Source organism: Pongo pygmaeus, chromosome 1 (assembly GCF_028885625.2).
Source record: "Pongo pygmaeus isolate AG05252 chromosome 1, NHGRI_mPonPyg2-v2.0_pri, whole genome shotgun sequence".
NCBI lineage: Eukaryota > Metazoa > Chordata > Mammalia > Primates > Hominidae > Pongo > Pongo pygmaeus.
In genome coordinates this window covers 448,960-474,636 of record NC_072373.2, presented here as the reverse complement: position 1 = coordinate 474,636, position 25,677 = coordinate 448,960, and the positions used below count along the sequence as shown (strand labels likewise).

The 25,677-nt window shown below is 36.6% G+C and overlaps 3 protein-coding genes across 7 annotated transcripts in view; all 3 read left to right on the top strand.

Annotated features, from left to right (window-relative positions):
- LOC129033048 (olfactory receptor 2G6) overlaps window positions 1–20,682 on the top strand; it is a 56,598-nt gene extending 35,916 nt beyond the window's left edge. For all 3 annotated transcript variants that reach the window (XM_054481025.2, XM_054481003.1, XM_054481014.1), the window contains one exon: window positions 17,331–20,682. In XM_054481025.2, coding sequence (XP_054337000.1) covers window positions 17,381–18,331 — 951 coding nt within the window. In that variant the 5' untranslated portion in view covers window positions 17,331–17,380 and the 3' untranslated portion in view covers window positions 18,332–20,682. The remainder of the gene's footprint in view (window positions 1–17,330) is intronic.
- Window positions 1–25,677, top strand: part of LOC129033027 (olfactory receptor 14I1-like) — a 76,376-nt gene that overhangs the window by 35,916 nt on the left and 14,783 nt on the right. The window lies entirely within an intron of this gene.
- On the top strand, window positions 924–1,859 carry LOC129033084 (olfactory receptor 2T4-like). The gene has a single exon (XM_054481103.1). The coding sequence runs from the start codon at window positions 924–926 to the stop codon at window positions 1,857–1,859; it is 936 nt and encodes a 311-aa protein (XP_054337078.1).

The following is a 25,677-nucleotide window of genomic DNA, read 5'->3' as shown; positions in this document are numbered from 1 at the left end:
GCCAACATGTCTCACCTCCTGCCATAGGGCGGTTTTTTCTCCTATCTCAGAATTCAACAAATGTACAATTGGGCTTTATACCGAGACATTCAGTTCCCAGGGGCAGGCAGGAGACAGTGGCCTTCCTCTTTCTCAACTGCAAGAGGCTTTCCTCTTTTACTAATCTACCTCAGCACAGACTCTTCACAGGTGTCAGGCTGGGGGACAGTCAGGTCTTTCTCACCCCACGAGGCCATATTTCAGACTATCACATGGGGAGAAACCTTGGACAACACCCAGCTTTTCTGGGCAGAGGTCCCTGTGGCTTTCCACAGTGCATTGTGCCCCTGGTTTATTGAGACTAGAGAATGGTGATGACTTTTACCAAGCATACTGCTTGTAAACATTTTGTTAACAAGGCATGTCCTGCACAGCCCTAGATCCCTTAAACCTTGATTCCATACAACACATGTTTTTGTGAGGTCAAGTTTGGGGCAAAGTGGCTGGGGCAAAGTTACAAATTAATAACATCTCAGCAAGCAATTGTTTAAGATACAGGTCAAAATGGAATCTCTTATGTCTTCCCTTTCTACACAGACACAGTAACAATCTGATCTCTCTCTCTTTTCCCTACAGCAGAGGAGGGTGGTTCTGCAAATTTCCAGTACTTGCTGATAAATGACGCTATCATCAGGAAATTTTATGAATTTGAATGATGACAACCTTACTATAAGATACAATTCTTTTGGCCTATAGTTGTGAATTCTTAGTTTGTTTTTTAAATTTGTTATATGTCATTTACGCAGTAAGATCCCCAGACCCATGGGACTTACTCAGGTTAGCACAATCAGCACACACAAAAGTGAGTACTCACTAAACACTCATTTCAAAGGGATGCATTACACTAACTCCAAACCTCTCCTTGGTGGCCTAGGTGAAACCTCATGGCCAACATCACCTGGATGGTCAGCCACACTGGATGGTCAGATTTCATCCTCATGGGACTCTTCAGACAATCCAAACATCCAGCTCTACTTTGTGTGGTCATTTTTGTGGTTTTCCTGATGGCATTGTCTGGAAATGCTGCCCTGATCCTTCTGATACACTGTGACACCCACCTCCACACCCCCATGTACTTTTTCATCAGTCAATTGTCTCTCATGGACATGGTGTACATTTCTGTCACTGTGCCCAAGATGATCCTGGACCAGGTCATGGGTGTGAATAAGATCTCAGCCCCTGAGTGTGGGATGCAGATGTTCCTCTATCTGACACTAGTAGGTTCAGAATTTTTCCTTCTAGCTGCCATGGCCTATGACCACTACATGGCCATCTGCCATCCTCTCCATTACCCTGTCCTCATGAACCACAGGGTATGTCTCTTCCTGGCATCAGGCTGCTGGTTCCTGGGCTCAGTGGATGGCTTCACATTCACTGCCATCACCATGACCTTGCCCTTCTGCAGATCTCAGGAGATTCATCATTTCTTCTGTGAAGTTCCTGCTATATTGAAACTCTCCTGCTCAGACACCTCACTCTATGAGATTTTCATGTACTTGTGCTGTGTCCTCATGCTCCTCATCCCTGTGGTGATCATTACAAGCTCCTATTTACTCATCCTCCTCACCATCCACAGGATGAACTCAGCAGAGGGCCGGAAAAAGGCCTTTGCCACCTGCTCCTCCCACCTGACGGTGGTCATCCTATTCTATGGGGCTGCCGTCTACACCTACATGCTCCCCAGCTCCTACCACACCCCTGAGAAGGACATGATGGTATCTGTCTTCTATACCATCCTCACTCCGGTGCTGAACCCTTTAATCTATAGTCGTAGGAATAAGGATGTCATGGGGGCTCTGACAAAAATGTTAACTGTGTGAGATTCATTCTTTAGGAGAAATTATAAAGTAGGAAATTTGGATATAAAGATTTATTTTCCTTTTCTCTACCCATCAGATACTTAGGATTTTATCCCTGTTATTCCTTAGACTCTCATACAATGATGTCTCATCTCATATTCATCTCATTTTGAGGAATTCTTTCACTGTATAGAAACTCTATTTTACAGTCCTCCTCCACCCAAAATTCTTATACAATTGTGTCATACTAATGTAACATTTTTGGCAGTTGATAACTGCTCTCTAACTTTGTGAAAAAATATTCTTAACCTTAGGAAATAATATTTAGAGACAAAAAGGTCATGAGGTTTTCAAATGATGAGAGGGAAAGAGGGAGAGAGACAGAGAGGGGCAATGAAACAAACTGAGTAAAATGTTGGTGTCACAGGTGAGTATGGGTAAAGGGTATATAGGTATTAATTATACTATTTTTTAATGATAATTTTTTGTGAAGTTGAAATCATTTACAAATAATTAAATACCAGGCTTTTTTCCCTTTTTGAAAATATTCTCCTTTCTGCTTGGTGGCAGTGTGACATCTTAGAAATCATGCTCATTTCATTATGTCTAATCATTACTGAGAAAATCCAGTCATTGCCCCTTCTTCATTGAGGGCTACCTTTTCCTGCATGGTCCAATTCTGATGGCATCTAGTGGATTTACCTCTCTGAAATAATTAGTGCCATGTGGTGCATTGAGGATGTAGGGACCACATAAGGGACTGCAGAAAAAATATTACACCTGAGTGGAAGGAGTTTTAAGGAAGGTTACCTGCCCAGGGTGATTCCTGAGCTGAGATTTCAAACATGTAACTTACACAAACAAGCAGAGGGATGACATCATTCAATCCTTCATTTATTCGACAAACATTTTGTGCTATATTGTAATATTAAAAATAAGATTAAATTCAGAATAGCACATGGCTACTTTTTCCAAGGAATTTGAAAAATACATGTAGTTGTTTATGTAAACAAATGTAACAAAATAAATTGTTTTGATATGTATGAAGGATACAGCTCATAAGGACACACTAATTCTATCTGTGACATCTGAGTTCAAACAAGGAGCTGAGAGAAGACTCTGGGGCTCAGTGCTGAATAGTGACTAGAAGTTACCCTCAGATAAGTGTGTGATAGTGGAGCCCAGGGTAACTTGCTCAGAGACACGCTGCAAGGGAAAAGGCACAGCATGAGCAAAGACAGGGCTGACCAAGCAAGAGAGATCAATGCCCAGTAGACCCGTCTTTCTTATTTCATGTTAGGCTTATTTCTTGTTATTGTGTGGCCCAGAGTTTTACAAACAATAGTGAAATGATCAGATTTGTATTTTAGAAATGTTATTTGTGTGGTAAGCAGTTGGAGATGTGCAAGACCAAAAACATAGAGACCAGGTAAATGAGAATGGTGATCTAAATGATGATGATCTAAGTGGAGTCGACCATGCCTTTACCCTAGAATAGGCCGATAGGACATTTGAGGTGGGGTCTGCTGAACCTGTTACATAAAAGCACAAATGTGGTAGCTGCACACCTATAATTTCCTAATTGGCTATGTCCAACTTGTGAATAATCAGGTAGTTTCAAACGTCCAGATTTCTCTTTTCTCTCACCACACCCAATTATTTTATGACTCTAACATAAAGATTCTGTAGTGTTTTGGAAAAAAACATGAGAGAACTAGTTTTCAGTATTTTTTCTGAACTCAGACAATATAAAATGCATACTCTAACTTTGTATGAATTAGAGCATGTGTCAACTCTGTTTGCTGGATTATAATTAGACATATTTGGTTATCTTTAAAACTTCTTTGTAACAGGAAATATAGCAAAATTTCATGAAAAGTGATTTTTGTAGAGTTTTATTGTGCTCTAAGTTGTTAGCCACCTAAAATAACCTGTTATAATATTTTTGGTAAGTCTCGTGGTAACTACAAAGCAAAAACCTGTACTAGATATACAAAATTTTTTAAAAAGAATCAACACATACCACTAGAAAAAACATCACTTAACCATAAAAGAAGATAGTAAGAATGGAAGAAAAGAATGAACTCTCTATAAAACAACTAGAATACAATTAACAAAATTGTAGTATTAAGTCCCTATGTATCAAAAATTATCTTGAATGTGAATGTATTAAATTATCCAATCAAGAGACATCTGGTGGCAGAATGAATAAAAAATGCCACCTACAACAGGTTACTTTAACCTGCAAGGACATATGCAGACGAAGTGAAGTAGGATATCCCATGCAAGTCGTAACCAGATAAGAGCAGGAGTAGCTATGCTTATATCAGATAAAATAGGCTTAAGTCCAGAACTGTAGAAAGAAACAAAGAAGATCATATATAATGATTAAAAAAATTCAACCAAAAGTATATAATAATTGTGACTATATATGCACTAAACATTAGAGCACCTAAATATATAAAGTAACTATTAATAGATCTAAGGGGAGAGATAGCAACAAAATAATACTAAGAAACTTCAACACCCCACTTTCAGCAATGGAAAGATTATCCAGACAGGAAGTCAAAAATGAAATAACAGCTTGAAATTGCACTCCAGGGCAATGGACCTAAAAAGCATATGCAAAACATTTTATATTCAGTAGCTGGAGAATACACATTATACTTGATTGCACATGAAACATTTTCTAGGTTAGATCACATGTTTGACTGTAGAAAAGACTTAAGATCAAAATATCAAGCATCTTTTCTGATCACAGCAGTTTAAACTGTAAATGAATGAAAGAATTCTGATACTTTACAAATAAATGGTGATTAAACAATATGCTCCTAAACAATAGGTGGGTCAACGAAAAAATTAAAAGGGAAAATAAAAAGTTGCTTGAGACAAATGAAAATGGAAAACTCAACATAGCAAAACCTACAGGACACAGCAATAGCAGTTCAAAGAGGAAGTTTATAGCAATGAAGGGCTACATCAATAAAGACCTCAAATAAGAAAAGGTGTAATATTGTACCTCAATTAACTAGAAAAAAAGAATAAACCCAAAATTAGTAGATAATAATGATCAGAGAAGAAACACAATAAATGATAAAAACAGTGCGAAACATCATATAAGAGTTGTGTTGTGAAAAAACAAAATTAACAGAAGTTTCAAGTAAATTAGAAATTTTAAAAGGAAACGTTACAACTGATGCTACAGAAATACAAAAGATTATGAAAGTATAATTGCATGCCAAAAATGAGATAAACTGGAAGATATAAATTCATATGTAAAACCTATCAAGATTAAATTATAAATAGTAAATCTAAGCAAACCAATAATAATGAATAATGCAATGAAGGTAGTAATAAGTCTCCCGCCAAAAAGATAAAAAGCAGCCCAGGACAATATGGACTCATTGCAAAATTCTATCAAAAATTTAAAGAACTAATACCAATTCTTCTCAAACACTTCCAAAGGATCGAAATGGGAATACTTCCAAATTCATCTTACAAGGCTAGAATTACCCTAATACCAAAGCCAGAGAAGGACACAGGAACAAAAAAAGGAACTGCAGGTCAATATCCTTTGGGAACATGAATCTACAATTCCTCAAAAAATGCTAGCAAACTGAATTTAAAAGCACATTTCAAAAAGCATTCACCATGATGAAATGGGATTCATCCCAGGGATGCAAGGATGCTTCAACAGAGGCAAATTAATAAACATCACATAGCACATTAACAGAATGATAAAATTGTATGATTATTTAAGTAGATGAAGAAAAGCATTTGACAAAATTCCAAAACTCTCAACAAATTAGGTATACAAGAAATGTATCTCAACATAATAAAGGCCATATATAATAAACCTACAGCTTTCTCCCAAATACCAGGCCACAGACAGGATGAAATATTTTAAATAAACATTAAAATAAATAAGTCCATATTGGTCATTAAATTGAGCATTTTACTTTTTATTGTATGAATTCAAGATGTACAACATGTTTTGATATAGATATCCATAGTGAAATAATTACCACAAGCTAGCCATTTAACACATCCATCGCTGTCTGCAGTTTACTTTTTTGTGATAAAAACACATATAATCTAGTTATTCTCTTAGCAAATTTGTAATATATAATAAAATATAACTATAGTCCTTCTGTTGTACATTAGATCTCTAAATATCTTTATCTCACATAACTGTAATTTTGTCTTCTTTTACCGACATTATCCCAATTTCTCTACTTCCCTGACTCTGGTAACTGCCCTTCAACTCCCTATTTATCTTACTCAATTTCCTTTTATTTTACATATAAATGAGCTCATGCTGCGTTTTTCTTTCTGTGACTGACTTATTTCACTTAGCATATTGTACTCCATACTTTAAAATTTATTAAGCTTAAAGAATTAAACAAGTAAACTCTAGTTGCCTAAGAAGTTAATGTACCCAGAAATATAAATTTCTGAACAATCATGGAAAATGTGTTACAACTGTATCTTTTTTCAAGTAGGTCTTATAAATATTTTCTATATTAATACTGACTATGTGCTCGTTTGGTTGTCATTGTATTCTGAGTTTTTAACCCTCTTATTTAACCCAATCTCTCCTCAAAAATGGATAAATGCATTGACTCAAGAAACATTTATTTTTGAGCATCTGTTTTGGAATAGGTTCTATATTTTAGGCATTGGAAAGACACTAGTGATAAAAATGGTAAAATGCTTTATCTCCTGGATCTTACATTCTATGGTAGAGAAGAGATAATAATCGCAAAAAAACTATGAGGAATGATAAACATTATAAAGAAGAGTAAAACAGGGTATGTAGGAGATAATTACTGTTTTATATTCACTGCTCAGAGATGTCTTCTCTGATAATCAAGATAGCAGAGAAGAGACCTAAATCAGTTGAAGAAATGAGTCACAATGTATCGGAAAAGAGACCACCAGGCAGAGAGAATAGTAATCTTTTTTTCTTAAGTGTATTAAATGCATTGTTTATTGGTATACCCCGTTAGTTAAATCATATTCCCCCACACTTTGTTACCTTTATTTTAATTTCCATTTTTAAATTTTTATTTGTGATGAACAAATAAAATTGTATATATTTATCATGTACAATGTGATATTTTAAAATATGTATATTGTGTGGAATGGGTAAATTGAGGTAATTAACATGCATCACCTCATATACTTACAATTCTTTGCAGTAAGAAGACAAAATCTACTCTTTGCCTTTATTTCAAAATTATTTCATTGTGTGGTATTTAATATTTTCTATTTAACAAAATTTGTATATTCTATTATGTACAAATACCTATACATAAAACATATAAGACTAAAACATCCTTAATTTACCTCTTTACACAGTATCTACTAGTTTCCTAGCATAAGGAAGAACAGAAAATATTTTAGAAGATATGTCTATTCTCCTTTCCTTTATCATTCAATTGTAGCCAATATGTTTACCCTAGTGCTTATTAGTATTTCTTTACAGTGCTTTTATATTTTCTCCATCATCTTTATTATTGTACAATCACTCACAAGCCACAGAGCAGCCATTCAGCTTCTTCTCCATCACTCTCCTTAAGTGCTCTCCTGACTGAGGGTGATTCCCATTTCACATCTTTCTGTTGGCCGATCGTCATCTCTTTTTAATGGGTCATCAGTTCTCTGAATCGTCATATTTCTGTCTTAAAATGTTTTCTCATTTATAAAACTACTTTATTAAGGATTTGGGGTTGTAGAGTATTTGAAGTTTATATCAGTATTTATCTCTGATTTAAGGCAATAATTTTGGGGTGGATTTAGTTTTTTCTATAGTATTTTTAGAAAGATGTTGCATTTTCTAATTTCATTTTTAAGCATTTGATTTGCCTTTCCAGTTGTTACCAGGTGGATTGCATGGGGCTGCAGGCATTGGGGAATCTCTTCTTGTTTCTCAAGCCCTACAGTTCTGTTGTACGCATTCTTGCTGTCTTCTCCATGTTCATTTCTTACCACCTCCCTACTCCTGGTTATGCCTGGGATGGTGACCCCCTTAGTTTAGGCAAGATTGTCCTGTTATCTCCACCACTTCTTTCCCAGGTATACTCTCTGCATCTTTCTCTTCAATAACCCTAGGATTGCTACCTGGCCTCCGTGTTCATCAGGCTTGGGTATAGCAGTTTACACTTATGAGAGGCCCCTCACCTTCTTGGGGAATAATATTTCCTGGTATTTTTTATTATTACCACCACCAGTGACCTTGACTGGGTCTCTTCCCTGCAGGACTTCCTGCTTCCAATATGGAGTTTCTGTACCAATTCTGATGAGCATCAGTGACTTTCTTCCCCTTCCTTACATGTAATTTATAGTTGATGGATTGCCTTTGTCTCCTGATTTCAGTGAAGGAATCATTTGTGCTTTTTTCATTTTTTTTTGTCTTGGATGTTTATTATATAGTTGGAGAATTAAGGTAGGATAAAAAGATTGGAAGACTAAAAGTTTGTATCAGCAACTAGGACTCCCTTATGTATGTTTGAACAGTTTTGTTCTGTTTGCTTTTGTGAGAAATCAGATGAATTGATGTGCAAAGTGTTATTAGTTAGGGTGCCTCAACAGAGGCCCGGGAAACATTGGAACACCAAAATGGATGGAGCAAACATGAGCAGAACAGAAAAAAGAAACAGCAATATGATAATAGTAGGGGATTATAATACCCCACTCTCAACACTCATAAACAACAAATGGACCCAAAAATAAAGAAAATTTAAAAATATCTTGAGACAAACAAAAATGGGCAAATAACATACCAAATTATGGGGTACAGCAAAAGTAGTTCTGAGACCTACCGAGACAGAGAGAGAAATGATCCCAAATAAGCAACCTAACTTGGCACTCTAGGAATTAGAAAAGAAGAAAAAAGCCAAAAGTTAGAAGAAAGAAGAAAGTTATAAAAGTTAGAGCAGAATTAAACAGAGACAAGAAAGACAAAAGAAAAGATCAGTAACATGAGGAGTTGGTTCTGTAAAAACGTGAGGAAAATTGGCAAACCTTTAGGTAGACAAACCAAGAAAACTAATAGAAATGACTCAAAACTATAAGTAAAACAGGAGAAATTACAGTCAATACCACCAAGATACAAAGGGTCATAAGAGACTACCATGACCAATTATGTCAGTAAATTGGGTAACATAGAAGAAATGGATAAATTCTTAGACATATGTCCTGAAGAAAGAATAAACCTGAACAAGTGAATAACTAGTACAGAGATTGAATCACCAATAATAATAATAATAATAAACTTTCCTTAAAAGTTCAGGACTTGATGCTTTTACTGGTGATTGCTACCAAATATCTAAAGACAGATTAATGCTATTCTCAAACTTTTCCAAACAATTAAAAAGGATACACTTTCAAATGCATTTTTTGATGCATTACCCTAACACCAATGTCAGACAAGGACGGTATAAGAAAATTGCAGGCCAATTTTTTTCATGATCATGCATGTAAAGATGCTCAACACTAGCAAACTGAATTCAATACATTCAAAAGATCATTTCCTTGAATGTTTTCTTTCTTGTGAAATTCCTCATTTTGCTTCCAGATGTCATTTTTCCTTATATTTTATTTTTTCATTAATCACATTTAATTTTAAATCTTCCAACTAAAAAAATCTGTGGGTTTAATAAACATATTTTTAATTAACATTTAAAATAAGCACAAGTTTGTAAACTGTGTATTTTCTGTCCATTAGATTCTGGTTATGAGTATTGGGTCAATTGCACAGTAAGCTTTTTTATTTTTTTCCAGAAGTAATCCCAGGACCTTAAATCTCCACTGAAACTCTCGAAGTTTAATTGGTCAGCTGGGATTGTAGTCCCTGGGGTGTTGACAGCATAAATAAGCCATAACTTAAGTCTAGACCATTTATCCCTGTAGGGAGTCCCTCTTCTCCTCTGTTCTCTTTCAGAACTACTTATTAGTTTAGGTTCAGTGTATGTAGCATATGGTGACTTTATGGGTTTCAGTTTTCTGAACCCCAAATATGCAAAAATATAGAAAAAGCAGACCAGGCATCCCACCTTCAGTGTGTCACTAAGGGAGCATCTCTTCTTCTTTCTCCCCTAATAAGTTGTATATTATTTTCTCGGTATTTTAATTGTTTGCTATTTATATTATCTGAGATTTATCATTGGAATCACACAAATATTAAACCAGGAAACATCACCCAGGAAGAAATTGAGATCACTCACAATATCAGGTATTCTGAAACGTGTTATATGAAAATTGTAATAATTTAAAGCATGAGTCACACATCTTGCAGGTAGAAATGTCAACAAATTTAATTTTTTTTAAGGAAGAGCAACTTGGATGAATATATGGATGTAAACTTGCTGATCAACTACAGCCAAAAATTACATTGTAATTTTAACGTGTCCCTAAACTTGACCCATTACCAATCCTGATAAGTCTGTGCTTATGATTATGTAGATTTTCAAAGGATTGAAATGTAGTTGCCTTTTCTAAATCTTGACTAGCTTGTCTGACAAGGTAGGATCATGTCAAGTAGATTGGACTCAGATGATCCCTTTAAAGAGCAGTCTTTGGCAAACACTGATCCTAGAAACTCATATGATTTTGTTCTTGTTGATGAATCTTACTTATTATAAATTTTTTTAAAAAACCAGGGAAGGAAACATAATGTTAAAACCACTCATTTGTGTCCATTCACATTATACTATAGAGAAGACTGACTTTTTTTTCAGGTAATTATTGTAGTAAAACATTTGAAGTTTTATTGAGATCATTTGTCATGTCTAAATTTGTTCATTGTAATGTATCCTGAGCTTAGTTCAGTGCCTGGCTCATGATAAATTTTATTTATTGTGGTGAGAGCAGTTAACATGAAATTTACCCTCTTAAACTTTTTCAGTGCACGGTTCAGTATTGTGAACCACAGGCACGACGCTGCACAGCCAATCTCCAGGACTTCTTCATCTTGTGTAACTGAAACCTTCTACCCATTGTATGGTAGACCAAGAGAAGACATACGTGATATACGGCACAAGACCTATAGAACAGGCAGGGAAAACTTCCGGCATCAGAAAGCCTGTTCATTGCTGAGTTCATTATATTCACCTCCTTACACCACAATGCTAACCCATGAATCTAACTGGCTGTGACAAAACTGTCTTTCATAAACCTACAGACTTTAAGATTTATGGAAAGAGAAAGACCTGTGGTATCCTAGAATTCAAACATCCACTCTTGGATCATCATTACCACTTAGCAGAGCTTTGCATTGAATTCCAGATAAAGAATATCAAACTCAAGGATATAGCAGCTCTTGAATAATGGGAAAGATAAGTGAAGTGTTGGGAAGTGGAAAGATAATCATGAAGTTCAGTCACTAAATCTTGCCCTGAACAAATACCATGGACTTGACATCATAAAAACATAAAATAGGTATAAATAAAAACGTTTATTTTGAGAAATTATATTTAAATCAAAATCAAAAATATACTCATCTGAAAGACAACAGAAAATGTAGTCACCAAGGGAAATAAAACTAGTTACCAAAACAAAATGTAAACAAAATAAAACTTACATAAACATATACATTCATGCATTCAAAAGTTGCATAGAATTTTATTTAGCCATATCTCAGTATTTGGAATTTTGCAAACACCAAGAGTCGCAATAATAATACATAATCTTTGTCTCTCACTCTATTTTTTTTTCCTCAAGCTTGGGAAAGATAATGTGTTGAGTGGATAGAGAGAGTGATTTTGGGGATCGGGATGAGACAGTTCTGCTTAAGGCAACTTCTCTTAGGATGGCAGGAGGTAGCAAGAGAAGAAAGGGCAGAATAACCATTACAGTTTACACCATATTTATAGCTATAATGTTTTAATATAATATGAAGTAATTACTTCCAATTACTTTTTAATAACCATTTTAAAGAATATATATTGTATATGTTATCTAAAAGTTTAAGAAATTAAAAATCTTTAGTCTTAGAAATCTAGAAATTTAAATTTCTGAATTATAGGTAAATGTGTTATGATTTTATCTTTTTTCAAATCTTACAAATATTTTCAATATTGATATTGTTTCATTTTAAATGTGCCACTAACATGATGTTGTCATTTCATTGTCATTCTAGCAGTAAGTATTCTGAGTCCTTAGCACTCTGTTTGACCCAGCCCTCTCCTTCCAGGAAATGACTAAATATACTCATTCAGAGCATATTTATTTTTGAGCATCTACTTTGGGGCTACCACTGCGTTAGGCTTTCAGCAGACACCAGTGATAAAAATGAGCAAAATGTCTCATCTTATTAATATGACACTATATTATAGAAAAGAGAGAAATAATTATAAAAATATGTTGAAGATTGTTAATTTTATGAAGAAAAATAAGGATAAGGGACAGATCAGTCCTATTTTTTTATTCATTGGTCACTGAAATATTTTCTGATAACTGAATAGCAAAGAAGAGACCTTAAAAGAACTGAAAAAATGGGTTCTAGCATATCTGGGGAAAAAGACTCAAGGCAGAGGGAATCGTCATCTTTTTCCTTTAGTAAGTGTGTTAATCCCATTTATGTTCATTGATATGCCCATTAAATTTAACTGCATTTTCTCACGTTTTGTTTTATGTTATATTCCCTCTTTTTAAAAAAAAAAAAAATTCTTTAAGGGGTCTATTTTTTCCATTTAATAAAATTTTTATATTTTTTTGATTACCTTTATGCCAATACTTTTATAAAGTATAGAAATATTTTTATGAAGAGTAAACACTGTCATCTTTCCATTTACACAATGTCTATTGATTCCCTAGCATATGTAAGAATACAATAGCTTTCTCTCTTCTTTTTTTCCTTTAACATCCAAATTTAGTCAATATTTTTTAGTTTATTACTATATCTTTATGCTTCATGCTTCACTGCTTATCAACTTAAAGTATTATTTTATTGCTACACAACCTATGAAGCAACCATTTGGCTTATTTTTCATCATTTTCTTCAAATTCTTTCCTGGGTCAAGCTAATTTCCATTTCACATCTTTGTGTTATCTGACAAATTATGTCAATTATCAAGTCTCTGCTTTCTAGTATCTCTGCCTCATGACGGTCTCTCATTGTTAAAATTGCTTATCAAGGATTTTTTCTTTGTAAATTAAGTATGATACTGTATCATGAGTTCTGTTACATGGCAATAATTTTTGGGTGGATATATTTATTCTGCTAAGAAGTTAGCTACTTATTTTTTTGTGAATATTGTTGGAAGGAAACCAAATTTCCATATCTTATTTTTAAGATTTAATTTGCTTTTTCAGTTATTACTGGGTGAATTCCATGAATTTACAGGCACTGGGGAGTCTTGGCAGGTTTCTCAGGCCTCCTCAGACTCATTCCTGCCTTCTTCTCCGGGTCCTCCGTGTCCTCTTCTCTATCCCATCCCCTCACTGTGGGCAGGGCTGGCATGGTGATCAGTGTAGATTAGGCTGCCCTGTTAGCTCCAGCACCTCCTCCCCATGTGGTCTGTCTTTCCATTTGCTCTTTTGATTGCTTCCTGCCTCCTTGTCTATCATAATTGTGCACAGCAGTTCACGCTGATGCGACGGCATTCCTCATCTAGGAAAAGATGTTTCCTGATATTTTTGAGCACTGCCACCACCAGTAACTTTGAATCCCGTTTTTCTTCCCTGCAGGGTCTCCTGGTCCAGATCTTGGTTTTCTGCACCAATTCTGATGTGTCTTTCTGCCTTACACGTGATCTGTAGTTGGAGGGTTTTCTTTCCCTGATTTCATTGAAATAGTCACTTGTACATTCTTATTCATTGTCTTGAAAGCTTAGTATACATTTTAAGAATAAAAGTAGAAAGATTAAGATGAATAGTATAGCTAAAGATACATACCAGCATCAGAAGCTTACTTTTTATATTTGATGAGTTTTGTTCTGTTTGCCTGTGAATAATGGTTTGAGGAAGGCAAAGGTTGCAAGGGGTTATTGGTTAGAAGTCTCTCACAGAGGTCTAGGCAGAAAACGGTGTGTGCTAAGATAGAGGGTAGTGGAAGAGGCGAGGAGGAGAGACACCAGCAAACACACACACACGCATATGCGTGTAACTGCATACAGTTGATAGGAAATTAGTTAAAATCATACTATTTTCTCAGTACATGATTAGTTAGCTGGTGCATCCATTATTTAGCCTATGCATTGTAACTGTTGTCTATTCTTAACGTTATTAGCAACAATAGTAACATAGGGAATGAACAAAGTGCTTTGAGGATCAAATTATTTTTTTTGTCTTTCCCCGAAATAATTCTAGCTCAAATAATGATGGTTTTACACAATCCCTGATCAAAGGGGTTTTGTATAGCTTCATTCTCTTAAGGAAAAGAAAGTCTTAAATTCCACAACTTCTGACCTCAGAGAAATCTATATGTAGTTACAGAAATAACGCAATCTCCTAATTGCCTCCTAATTATATCATGTACACACACACACACACACAAACACACACAAACACACACACACAAACATATATTGGAAAGTTACAAAAGTCTATGTAACCTATTAGCCTAATAGGTTACATAGACTATTAAGTTACCTATTAGCTTAATAGGTAAGTTACCTATTAGCTTAATATTTGTTCAGTTTCTCTTTCTCCCCTGCTACTAAACTTACACACAACTAAAACACCTGATTTGGCATCTTCTTTTGTCATCAGAAGGTAGGGAAGCACTTTGTGCTCCACCTGCAGCTATGTGTAATTTTTCTTAGTAGTCTTTTTCACTTACTTTTAAAAACTAATTTTGCAAAAGCATTCCTATTTCTCCACATCCTCTCCAACATCTGTTGTTTCCTGACTTTTTTAATGATCGCCACTGTCACTGGTGTGAGATGGTATCTCATTGTGGTTTTCATTTGCATTTCTCTGATGATGACTAGTGATGATGTGCCTTTTTTCATGTTTGTTAGCTGCGTGGATGTCTTCTTTTGAGAAGTGTCTGTTCATATCCTTCACCCAATTTTTGAGAGGGTTGTTTTTTCCTTGTAAATTTAAGTTCTTTGTAGATTCTGGATATTAGACCTTTCTCAGACAGATAGATTGCAAAAATTTTTTCCCATTGTATAGCTTGCCTGTTCACTATGATGATAGTTTCCTTTGCTGCACAGAAGCTCTTTAGTTTAATTGGATCCCATTTGTCAATTTTGGCTTTTGTTGCCATTGCTTTTGGTGTTTTCGTCATGAAGTCTTTACCCACATCTATGTCCTGAATGGTATTGCCTAGGTTTTCTTCTAGAGTTTTTATTGTTTTAGGTCTAACATTTAAGTCTTTAATCTATCTTGAGTTAATTTTTTATAAGATGTAACGAAGGGGTCCAGTTTGTTTTCTGCCTATGGCTAGCCAGTTTTCCCAGCACCATTTATTAAACAGGGAATTTTTTTTCCCATTGCTTGTTTTTGTCAGATTTGTCAAAGATCAGATGGTTGTAGATGTGTGTGGTGTTATTTCTGAGGCCTGTGTTCTGTTCCATTGGTCTATCTCTCTGTTTTGGTACCACTGCCATGCTGTTTTGGTTACTGTAGCCTTGTAGTATAGTTTGAAGTCAGGTAGTGTGATGCCTCCAGCTTTGTCCTTTTTGCTTAGGATTGTCTTGGCTATATAGGCTCTTTTTTGGTTCCATATGAAATTTAAAGTAGTTTTTTCTAATTCTGTGAAGAAGGTCAAGGTATCTTGATGGGGATAGCATTGAATCTATAACTTACTTTAGGCAGTGTGGCATATATATCCAAAGGATTATAAATCATTCTATAAAGACACATGGACACATGTGTTTATTGTGGCACTATTCACAACAGCAAAGACTTGGAACCAACCTAAATGCCCATCAATGATAGACTGGATAAAGAAAGTGTGGCACATATACACCATGGAATACTATGCAGCCATAGAAAAGGATGCATTCATGTCCTTTGCAGGGACATGGATGAAGGTAGAAACCATCGTTTTCAGCAAACTAACACAAGAACGGAAAAGCAAACATCGCATGTTCTCATTCATAAATGGGAGTTGAACAATAAGAACACATGGACACAAGGAGGGGAACATCACACACCAGGGCCTGTTGGTGGGTTGGTGGACTAGGAAGGAGGGATAGCATTAGGAGAAATACCTAATGTAGATGACAATTTGATGGCTGCAGGAAACCACCATGGCACGTGTATACCTGAGTAACAAACCTGCCCGTTCTGCACATGTACCCTAGAAATTAAAGTATAATTAAAAAAGAAAAATTTGCTTTGGCTTTCGATGTAATTCTACTTAGACAACTATTATACATATAGAGTAACATGTACACACATTTCGTTTTACAAATTCTCCATTTTATTTTGACTTGGCATTTGATAATATCACTTTGATAGTAGTTTGTGAATATTAGTCAAGATTTGTATAGAGGTTGGGTACAGTGACTCATGCCTGTAACCCCAGCACTTTCGGAGGCTGAGTCTGGTGGATCACTTGAGGTCAGTTGTTCAAGAGCACCTTAGCCAACATGGTGAAACACCATCTCTACTAAAAATACAAAAATTAGGCCGGGCACAGTGGCTCACACCTGTAATCCCAGCACTTTGGGAGGCCGAGGTAGGTAGGTCACCTGAGGTCAGGAGTTCCAGGCCAGCCTGGCCTTCATGGTGAATCCCCAACTCTACTTAAAAAAAAAAAATATATATATATATATACACACACACACATACACACACACACACACACACACACACACACAAAAATTAGCTGGGTGTGGGGCCTGTGCCTGTAATCCCAGCTACTTGGGAGGCTAAGGCAGGAGAATTGCTTGAACACGGGAGGTGGAGTTTGCAGTGAGCAGAGATTGTGCCACTGCACTCCACCCTGGGAGACAGAGTGAGATTCCATCTCAAAAAAAAAAAAAAAAAAAGAAAAGAAAATACGAAAATTAGCTGGGCGTGGTGGTACACGCCTGTAGTCTCAGCTACTCTTGAGGCCGAGGCAAGAGAATTACTTGAACCCAGGAAGCAGAGGTTGAAGGGAACAGAGATCATGCCACTGCACTCTAGTCCAGGTGACAGAACAAGGCTCCATCTCAAAAAATATATTTGTATACATATAACAAAATATTTGCATCAAAAGGACATTGGTTGCTTTACTGCATAAATACATCATTTGAACATATAAATATATTGGTGTAAAAATGGGCAAAGTACAAGAATAAGCAAAGAGTGAATAAATACAAATATCAAATAAAACAAATGTTAATACAATACTTTTGTTGTTTGAGTAAAACTTTATTCAATAAAAATAGAAGGAAGTGGCATTTCCCGCCCATGGATTTATGTTGAGGAAAGTTCTATAGGTCTTCACAACATGTTTTAGGAGATATATAAGGAAAATAATAGGAAAATAATCATACTGTAAACGATTGTGGATTACCAATGTTGACCTCATTACTTTCTCTCCCCCAGATATTAATCACTTAGTATTTGAAGCTGAAGTGTCCTGAAGTTGCAGGAAAATGGAGGAAACCAACAACAGCTCTGAAAAGGGATTTCTTCTCCTGGGATTTTCAGATCAGCCTCAGCTAGAGAGGTTTCTTTTTGCCATCATTTTGTACTTCTACATCTTGAGCCTTCTGGGGAACACTGCCATCATACTAGTATGTTGTCTGGACTCCAGACTCCACACTCCAATGTACTTCTTCCTCAGCAACCTCTCGTGTGTGGACATCTGCTTTACCACCAGTGTTGCCCCACAGTTGCTGGTTACCATGAATAAGAAAGACAAAACCATGAGCTACGGTGGCTGTGTGGCCCAGCTCTACGTGGCCATGGGGTTGGGCTCATCTGAGTGTATTCTCTTGGCCGTCATGGCTTATGACCGCTATGCTGCTGTCTGCCGGCCACTGCACTACATAGCCATTATGCACCCCAGGCTCTGTGCGTCTCTGGCCAGTGGAGCATGGCTCAGCGGCCTCATCACCTCCCTAACTCAGTGCTCCCTCACTGTGCAGCTGCCCCTCTGTGGTCATCGCATACTGGATCATATTTTCTGTGAGGTGCCAGTGCTCATCAAACTGGCCTGTGTGGATACGACTTTCAACGAGGCAGAACTCTTTGTGGCCAGTGTAGTCTTTCTAATTGTCCCGGTGTTACTCATCTTAGTCTCCTATGGCTTTATCACCCAAGCTGTGTTAAGGATAAAATCAGCTGTGGGCCGCCAAAAGGCCTTTGGGACCTGTTCCTCTCACCTGGTTGTGGTCATCATTTTCTATGGGACCATCATATTCATGTACCTTCAACCGGCCAATAGTAGATCCAAAAACCAGGGAAAGTTTGTTTCTCTTTTCTATACCATAGTCACCCCACTTTTAAACCCCATTATCTACACTCTGAGAAACAAAGATGTGAAAGGGGCCTTGAGGACCCTGATATTGGGAAATGCTGTTGGACAAAGCCACAGGGACTAGGAAACACTGGAATTCTAAAGAAGTGAAGCACGCCAAGGCAGCGTGAGGGTTCATCCTCTCCAGACACTCCTCTTGTCAATCCCAAGACCGTATGTTCTATCTGGAAAAAAATGTTTGTCCTTCGTCCACCTGCCATCAAAGTTCATGTATCCATTATTTCCTTCTAATGTGCTGGCCCATCTGATAAACTTCTACTAATGCTTCAAAGCTTAGCTGAAATGTCTCCTGCACTCACTAGCTGTCCTGAAACACCATCCTTCTCATCCTTGTGCAGAATTAACTGTTTCATAATATATGTTTCCATAGCACTTGATCCACACTACCATTTCTACATTTCACATTTATTTGAGAAATATGTATACATATATCTCTAACTAGGCAAAGCAAGATATATAACAGACTGAAAAAATACATGACCATTTGCCCAGAACACGTCACTTTTAACCAGAGAGTGGAACCATCCCACTCTATTGGCTTATTTACAACACGAGAAACACAAATATTATTCAGAGTTGTGATGCTTTGGTTCCACAGAATTGTGGGATGCAAATAATGACTAATATTTTATTAAAGGAATCAAATAAGCAAACTTGCATTAAGGAGATTGATTCATATATTGTTAATTCCCTTTTTTATTGAAGTGTTTAAAAGTTGAGTAACAGTGCCATATACTAAAATGTGTGTTAACATATTTATAGAAAATTCATAAAATAAGTTATTGTTTTTGGCCTTAAACACTGGCAAAAAGTTACTTACGTAATTTTATACTTTAAAAATTTGAAATATGAATCCCACACACCGTCTCATGTTAATGATCATAGTTATATGTTTGGTTTCCAAAACAGCAAAAAAATGAAATATTTAAAAGCATTTTAATAAATGTATTCTTATATTTGACCAAACTTTTACTTTCTGATTTAATTCTGTCTCTATCTCTCTGTGTATCTTTGTCTGTCTCAGCCTCTTTCTCGCTTTCTTTTCCCAAAATGATTGAACTTCATCAATTTGTCAACCTCAAGTATTTTAAGAGAACTGTGCAATTATAGAAAAAAGTGATTTAATCTGTGGTTGTAATTTTACTTCATATTCTCATTATGATACACATGAAAAAAGCATGAAAACATCAATGCAAATGAAGAGTAAAATGCAGGCAGAATCTGGGGTGGAAGTGGAATTTTCAAGTGATTTAGACTTTTCTTTTTTGGGCAGGGTCTTGCTCTGTTGCCCAGGCTGGAGTGCAGTGGCTCAATCATGGCTCACTGCAGCCTCGACCTCCTGGGCTAAAGTGATCCCTCTGCCTCAGCCTTCCAACATTCAGATTTATAATAATTCATCCTGGTGTGAGAATACTGTAGCCTGTCTACAAATGTTAAGGATAATGTTTGGACCTGCTTCTCCTACCAAAGCCTGGACTGAAGGCAAAATGGCTGCACACACAAGAACAAAAAGGCATCAGGAGAATTCACTAATGACTCAGGCTACCTCTTCACAAATACCCTGTCCAACTGGCACCTCTTCAATATACTTTTAGCACACAAAATGATGAAGATCCAATTTAACAAAAATGAGGGAAATATTGTCTTCTAGGATATTCTTATGTGATTTTTCTCCTTCAGTAATGGAAAGGAGAGTTGGGAACTGAGCAGAACATGCTGAGGAGCACATGCTTTTATTTACAATACGCAAGTAGAGAAGAAGTTCTACAGGAAGCCTCACATGTACAAATGCATTATTCCTGATAACCCGAGCAACACAGCATAGGGAAGGATGTACCTGTGTCAGAGTCTGAATCAATTTACATGGAAAATGGCCCCAGGGCAAAAGATGTGGAATTTAAAGGAAAGAAATAGCTCCAAGTGAAAAGACAAACAGGTGTAAAGCAATGATATGAACACAATATGTAGAAAAAACTACATATGAATTGTGAAGCAACCATTTTCAAAGACAAACTTACATCCATTTAAGGTAATATGGAATACAAATCCCGCTGAAAATAAAATCAAATTATTACTGTACGCAATAAATTCAAACATAATTCAGAATAAAAATAGAGAATAATATAGCTAAAGATGCTAATTTCAGCAATAAGCAGATAATACTTATTTGCACCCAAAAGGAAACCAGAAAATAGATGATATGACATGCAAAGCAACCTAAACTACTTAACTGCAGATGAAAATGGGAACACATTTGAAAATAAAATCCTGTTACTACTTTCTTGAATTTAGAGCTTTCCTGAGATATGGATATGTTTATACTGCTTTTATAATCATCATACATGTATAATTTCATACTATATTTATAATGTGAGTTTTTCTGATTATAAAAATATCCACCATTTATTAAAAATCTTCCCCATAATTGAATAACATGAGTAGTTTCTCTTTTTTAAATACCTACATTGAACATACTTTTGTTTGTGAATGTTTATAATTATGTATTTATAATGTATTTTATAAATACAGTTAGTAAATCTAAAACAGGAACACATCAATTTGCACACATTACTAGCTTGATCTGCAGAACATGTTTTCAAAGGATGCGCCAAGAAAAAAACTGTATTGCTTAGTTAAATGACCATTCAGTATTGCAATTATTTAAAAAGTATACAACGAGAATGCTGTAATAAGTATATGGTTCCACCACTCCAAACACCATGAATTTTTTTTAAAAGATATATTTTTAAGAAAAAATGATTTTAAATAACATAAATATTAATGAATTCATGAAAAACAAAAACCATATAGGACCAGAGCTCAGAGAAGAAAAATGGAAGGCACTCACTGTTTAAACCCTAACCCAAATGGTCAGTAAAAGAGACCAGTAGCAGCTACTGCAAAAAAACACCAAAATATAAAGACCAATGACACTGTGAAGAAACTGCATCAACTAATGTGCAAAATAACTAGCTAGCATCATGATGACAAGATCAAATTCACACATAAAAATATTAACCTTAGGCAGGGCACAGTGGCTCACACCTGTAATCATAGCACTTCGGGAGGCTGAGTCGGGTGGATCATGAGGTCAGGAGTTCAAGATCAGCCTGGCCAGCATGGTGAAACCCTGTGTCTACTAAAAAAATACAAAAAATTAGCCAGGCATGGTGGTGCGTGCCTGTAATCCCAGTTACTCAGGAGGCTGAGGCAGGAGAATTGCTTGAACCTAGGAGGCAGAGGTTGCAGTGAGCCAAGATCGTGCCACTGTACTCCAGCCTGGGCAACAGAGCAAGACTCCATCTCAAAAAAAAAAAGATAAAAAAAATATGTTATCACTTTGGTCTCATTTGAGTATGAGTGATCAGAAAGGGAAAATAAAAGTACCAAGAAAAATAAACAAGGGTCTTATAATAAAAGCAACACAGAATGGCCAAAGCTATCCTAAGCAAAAAGAAGAGAAAAGCTGGAGCCATCACATTACTAGACTTCAAAATATACTACAAAGTTATAGTTACCAAAACAGCCTGATATTGGCATAAAAACAGACACATGGGCCAATAGAACAGAATGGAGAACCTAGAAATAGATTCATGTATTTGCAGCCAACTGATTTTTGACAAAGGTGCCAAGAACATACACTGGGGAAAGGAGAGTTTCTTCAATAAATGTCCTGGAACAGTAATCAGCAGCTGGGGCTGGTACCATAGGGACACTTAAAGTTGAACTTATCAATTGCTGGAAGCTCGTATGAACTAACTTGACAAATAAAAACAATGTTGAGCCCCCGTCTTAAGAAATTCTCCCTATACTCATGATTTTTACCTTCAGGAGTCTCAACAGCTTCTCACTGTGCAAAGTAGAGAGAAATTCCCTTTTGCTTTGGCAGAGAGAGGAGAAAATAAACATTTGAAATATGCCCAGAGGTCTCTGTTCACCTTAACCTGATCTCAATAGAAACTATTTAATGATCACCATTCTAACTGGTGTGAGATGATATCTCATTGTGGTTTTGATTTGCATTTCTCTGATGGCCAGTGATGATGAGCATTTTTTCATGTGTCTGTTGGCTGCATAAATATCTTCTTTTGAGAAGTATCTGTTCATATCCTTTGCCCACTTTTTGATGGGGTGGTTTTTTGCTTGTAAATTTGTTTGAGTTCTTTGTAGATTCTGGATATTATCCCTTTGTCAGATGAGTAGATTGCAAAAATTTTCTCCCATTCTGTAGGTTGCCTGTACACTCTGATGGTAGTTTCTTTTGCTGTGCAGAAACTCTTTAATTAGATCCCCTTTGTCAATTTTGGCTTTTGTTGCCATTGCTTTTGTGTTTTAGACATAAATTCCTTATCCATGCCTATGTCCTGAATGGTATTGCCTAGGTTTTCTTCTAGGCTTTTTATGGTTTTAGGTCTAACATTTAAGTCTTTAATCCATCTTGAATTAACTTTTGTATAAGGTGTAAGGAAGGGATCCAGTTTCAGCTTTCTACATATGGCTAGCCCGTTTTCCCAGCACCATTTGTTAAATAGGGAATCCTTTCCCCATTTCTTGTTTCGTCAGGTTTGTCAAAGCTCAGATAGTTGAAGATATGTGGTATTATTTCTGAGGGCTCTGTTCTGTTCCATTGGTCTAGCTCTCTGTTTTGGTACCAGTGCCATGCTGTTTTGGTTACTGTAGCCTTGTAGTATAGTTGGAAGTCAGGTAGTGTGATGCCTCCAGCTTTGTTCTTTTGGCTTAGGATTGACTTGGCGATGCGGGCTCTTTTTTGGGTCCATATGAACTTTAAAGTAGTTTTTTCCAATTCTGTGAAGAAAGTCATTGGTAGCTTGATGGGGATGGCATTGAATCTACAAATTACCTTGGGCAGTATGGCCATTTTCAAGATATTTCCTCTTTCTATCCATGAGCATGGAATGTTCTTCCATTTGTTTGTATCCTCTTTTATTTCATTGAGCAAACAGGTGCTGGAGAGGATGTGGAGAAATAGGAACACTTTTACACTGTTGGTGGGACTGTAAACTGGTTCAACCATTGTGGAAAACTGTGTGGTGATTCCTCAGGGATCTAGAACTAGAAATACCATTTGACCCAGCCATCCCATTACTGGGTATATACCCAAAGGATTATAAATCATGCTGCTATAAAGACACATGCACACGTATGTTTATTGTGGCACTATTCACAATAGCAAAGACCTGGAACCAACCCAAATGTCCAACAATGATAAACTGAATTAAGAAAATGTGGCACATATACACTATGGAATACTCTGCAGCCCTAAAAAAATGATGAGTTCATGTCCTTTGTAGGGACATGGATGAAGCTGGAAACAACCATTCTCAGCAAACTATTGCAAAACAAAAAACCAAACATAGCATGTTCTCACTTATAGGTGGGAATTGAACAATGAGAACACTTGGACACAGGAAGGGGGACATCACATACCAGGGCCTGTTGTGGAGTGGGGGGAGGAGGGAGGGGTAGCTTTAGGAGATATACCTAATGTAAATGACGAGTTAATGGGTGCAGCACACCAACATGGCACATGTATACATATGTAACAAACCTGCACGTTGTGCACATGTACCCTAGAACTTAAAGCATAATTAAAAAAAATAAACTAACAGAGCCTGCCGTATTACTGGCGTTTTACCACAGGCTGACCAATATGCTAGAAGGAAAATACCCAACTCCAGGTCCTTCTAACCTGTGTCACCCATGTGGAGGTGGGCAGGGGATGTTAAGAAGCTCTTTGAAGGTTGCAGTCCAAGAACACATGCTGGCAAATAGATTCAGACCAATTTGTAGGACTATAGAATGTTTTCTCTTCCTTCCACACTTAAAAACACATTAAAATATCTCGTGTATGATAATAGAGGATGCACATGGAAGGATGACAAGCCTCAAATCCTGTTTAATAATGAATCTGTAGAGAAGCCAAAGATAACAGAGGACACAAAAATAAGAACACTAGAGCAAATTATGGCCTCTGACATCAGAGGTAAAATTAGCGATAAACATAGCCTAACACATAAACATAAACTTCACACTAAACGCCTGTTTATCTTCACCTAACACATCATGTAAATTATGGTAAGAATTGTATCCCCACAGACTCATATATTGAAGTCATACCCCCGACTATCTCAGAATGTACCCTTATTTGGAAATAGGACCATTGCAGATGTAATTAGTTAATTGAAGATGAGATCATACCCTAGTAGAAAGTGTCCCTAATCCAATATGATTGAAGAAAAAGTTAAGTGGTAACAACATATTTTAATGAGTTATATACTATTGAAACAGAGAAAACAGTCCAGCACGGGCTGAACTCAATTTTGATGTATACAGGGTTGACGATCATTTTAAACTTGACAAAACTCTAGCCAGGCTCTTCTGAGCCTTCTCAATTAAGCCTTAACTTTGGCCTATAAAAACTTGCAAAAGACAGGAACATAGTTGGTAACAGCTCAAGTCTACATCTCTAGAACGAACGACCCAGTCTCCCTTAAAGTGAACTGTCTGAGAAAACTTAAATCTGCCTGTCTTCATAGTTGCTATAACAAAAATACCATGGCCTTACACAACACTTATTTCTCACGTTTCCGCAGATTGGAAAGTCCACAATAAAGGTTCCAGCCTGTCTGGACCCATTGGTCTGTAAGGACCCATTTCCTGATTTATAGAGCATGGTCTTCTTGCTGTGCCTTCACATGGCAGAAGAGGCAAGAAAGCTCTCTGGAGTCTCTTTTATGAGGTCACAAACTCATGAATGGCCTTAATCACTCATGATCTAATCAACCCCCAAAGACCTCCTCTCCCAATATCATCACATTGGAGTTTATGATTTCAACATATAACTTATGTAAGTACACAGACAGTCTATAGCATGCTTGTCCCAGCCAAGACTTGAAGATAGGGCTGCTGTCTCCTGACCTCTGTGGGAGGGTAGAAGCCCAACATCAGCAAGTATCAGTTAACAAAGCAAATGGGTTTCACAGGAACCAACTTCCCCTTCTCACGATTTGTAATTTCTCACATCCCTGACCCTACTGAGCCCCCACTAACTCCCCACTAACTCCCATTTCTCTTTCCTCAAACTCCCTTTGACATTTTCCTCAACCTGGATACATCAAAGTTAAGTTCATGCTGAACTCTTGCCTGTTTCAATAGTATATGACTAATTAAAGCATGTTCTTACCTCTTTAACCAGTTTCCCATTTTGTTTGACAGTTATCTGGCACTGGAACTCAAATCCAGATTGGAACCCTTATCTGGCCCTTGGACAAGACAGTCAATCCTTTCTGCATGCGTAGAAACCTTTGTCTCATCTTCAGTTGACTTACTTTTTTGGGTATTTGGTGGCGAGTTCAACTTCTGGCCTATTTTCTTCCTATGTTTCTGGGT